Consider the following 3,022-nt stretch of genomic DNA (forward strand, 5'->3'; position numbering starts at 1 on the left):
ACAGAGCTGAGCAGAGACGAGATATCACCTCCACCGTCGGATTCGAGTCCCGAGACTTTAGAGAATCTGATCAAAGCAGATGGACGGCTGATATTGCGTCCTAACGAAAGCAGCACTGATCATCGGACGGTGGAGAGTTTATCAAGCGGGAGGATGAGAGCTTCTGCTGTGTTGATGCAGCTTATATCGTGCGGTACGATGTCGTTTAAAGAATGTGGACCCGTTTTGTTGAAAGATCAAGGGCTGTCGATGACTGGGCGTAGCGGGTGTACTGTAACAAAAGAAGCAGGTGATAATAATAGTAGTAGTAGTGTGGAGAGGGTAGAGAAGGAATTAAAAAGTTTTGGAAGGGTGCAATTGGAAGATAAGGAGTATTTTAGCGGCAGTTTGATTGAGACCAAGAAGGAAGAACTCGTTCCTGCTTTGAAAAGATCTTCGTCTTACAATGCTGACAGGTAATAGAAAAAACATCAAGCAGTTCGTTGTCTCTTTATGTGAAACGGCACGTAGTTCTGTTTTCACTTTTTTTTTTAATGAATTTTCCCGTACGTACGTGGTAAATAATTGGTTATGGCGTGAGTTGATTGAAGAGCTGAAAATGGTAAAGTTTGTACAAGTACATTTTGGGGCGTCTTTCAAAACGTCTCTTCGTTTTAGAATAAGTTTTTTTAAGAAACATGAACTGAAAAGGTTGTAATAATTGATATTTTGGTCATTTTATTAGGAGCAAGGATGGGACCAACGACGGAGAAGGACGAGGATGAAGCGGTTCGAGCTAAGTGTATCCCGAGGAAACCAAAGTCGGTGGCTGTAAGGAACAATGGTGGGCAGCAGTAATGAAACGGCACGAATGTCTTTGATGAGAAGGAAGCTAGACGGCACGTCTAACAAGCTTAGTTTGGGTTCGAATAACAAAGAATAGGGAATGATGAGTTGTAGTAACTTGTAAGCATTGTGAATTGTGTAGGTAACTATATAAAATTCCCTTTGCATGCTAAAAATTAAAAGTAAACAAGATGGGTGCATATATTTATATATATAATTGTTGTAGTTTGAGCATAGGTGTCTTTTTAGGTCAAATTTAAATCTGATTTTCTTTCATAACCCAATGTTACCTTATACTCTCTCGTTTCGAAATCTAACATATACTCTTTTACCGTATATCTTCAAAATATAAGAGGTTTTGAGTGAAAGCACGTAAATTAAGAAATAACTATTTTTAAAAAAATTATATAAAACAAATAATAAAAAAATATAAAAGTAATTTAAAAATTAATTAAAAGTTGAAAATATCTTATATTATAAAACAAAAAAAACCTCTAAAATATCTTATATTATGAAACGGAGAGAATATATATAACCGGGAATCTCAATTATAAATTTCAGTTAGTTTTGACAATTTTTTCATTCTTTTGATGTTTCCCATTTGACAGCTCCTTTCACTTCAAAATAATATGCTAAATGATTATCGGAAGCTTCCTTTACTTTGGGAGTATTACTGTAGTAGTAATTATACATTAATCTTGTAGATACTTCTGATGTTAATTAAAAAGAAATGTTCTGACCAAATAGCAAATACATTAACAACATTTTTTTTTTTAATAGATTTGTAGTAATTGTGAATGTTGGGTTGAGTTTTCTTGGGTTGAATCTAACTAGATGTAAAAGATTTTAGAAAATTGTAGCAGTTACCAAACAGTGTTTCTAGGATAATATGCCAGAAGTTTTTCTGTGGTATCAATGTTAAGCTAAAAGTGATTAAGTACAACTAACTATTTGATTCATAGATATAGCTAATTTTGCAGTAAAGAAACCATTGGGCTCGATTTTGTTGAGTATTCCTATATTATACTACAAATTGACTTAGTTTGGCGTGATTTGTTTAGAGAAGTAAATTTATGTTACTGGAAATCACATCGAAAACATTATATTATATTCGAAATAAATGCCATTGAAATGTGGTAAAGTGATATTTATTCTTGAAAGTATAAATAGCTTAGAGTCAAATGTTGGGGTAGTGCCTTGAGATTACAAATCTAAAATTCAGAAAGAAAACAAAGTCTCCATGCCTTTAACTTTGGCCTATTTGTCCTTTTTGGGCGTCAAATTCAATTTTCTATAGCACGTACACAATATAATTTTAAATAATCGTACCAAAAGAAATTTCAATAACCAACAACAATGTTGTCTTTTGACTTTGAAAACTTAGAAGTTTCCACTTACCCATTTCTAGAAGTGTTAAATAGCACTGTTATTCAAAGTCTTCTCATTTAGTACATCATAAACTTCTATGCAAAAGAAGACATACATTATACAAATTCACACGATATGCATTTATTAGTGTGGACATCCAATATGCTACTGCTTATTAGATGAACCGTATTATCACGCATCCAAACACAAAGACAAAAATAACACACTTAGGGTGAATCTTGGTTTATAACCAACACACTAAATGTCGAATTCGAGTTAGAAACTCATCAAGGTTAAGACAACAATGAAAAAGTTTAGGTTGACCAAAAAAAGGAAAAAGGTTAGACCAAATTCAAAATAAAAACACTGTATATATTGAAGGCTAAAACACTTTAATATGGAGTCTATCAAAGGCTCAGTCTGATTGTCGTACATTCAAGAGTAAATAAAGATAATAATCATATAAATAACATAGATAAGATCTTGCAGTAGGTGACTGACTTCATTGAAGTGAATTCACATTTTGGTAAAAAGAGTTGCGTGTACACATTGTACTTACACAGTTCACAGTTTTATATTTATTTTTTTATACACTGTTACTTACATTTTATCTACAGTTTTACTGGAAAAAAAACCGGTATCGGGAGGTAATTATAGACTCACATGGAACACGATATGAGATACCAACTCGAGAGCTACTGGCTTTAACCACTAGTAACAACGATGGACTCTCAGGATCGAGCAAGTCCTGTAAATTTCGAAATTTATACTCGATATAATCAGATTCACATACTAAAAAGATGTTTGTATGAGCTTTTTCGAATTCGAC

The 3,022-nt window shown here is 33.2% G+C and overlaps 1 protein-coding gene across 1 annotated transcript in view; it reads left to right on the forward strand.

Annotated features, from left to right (window-relative positions):
- Positions 1-1,054, forward strand: part of LOC104726573 (protein UPSTREAM OF FLC-like) — a 6,871-nt gene extending 5,817 nt beyond the window's left edge. The window contains exons 4-5 of the mRNA XM_019232581.1: positions 1-455; positions 725-1,054. Of these exons, the coding sequence (XP_019088126.1) occupies positions 1-455; positions 725-764 (495 nt within the window). The 3' untranslated portion in view covers positions 765-1,054. The remainder of the gene's footprint in view (positions 456-724) is intronic.

The sequence above is a fragment of the Camelina sativa genome, chromosome 11 (genome assembly GCF_000633955.1).
Source record: "Camelina sativa cultivar DH55 chromosome 11, Cs, whole genome shotgun sequence".
Lineage (NCBI taxonomy): Eukaryota > Viridiplantae > Streptophyta > Magnoliopsida > Brassicales > Brassicaceae > Camelina > Camelina sativa.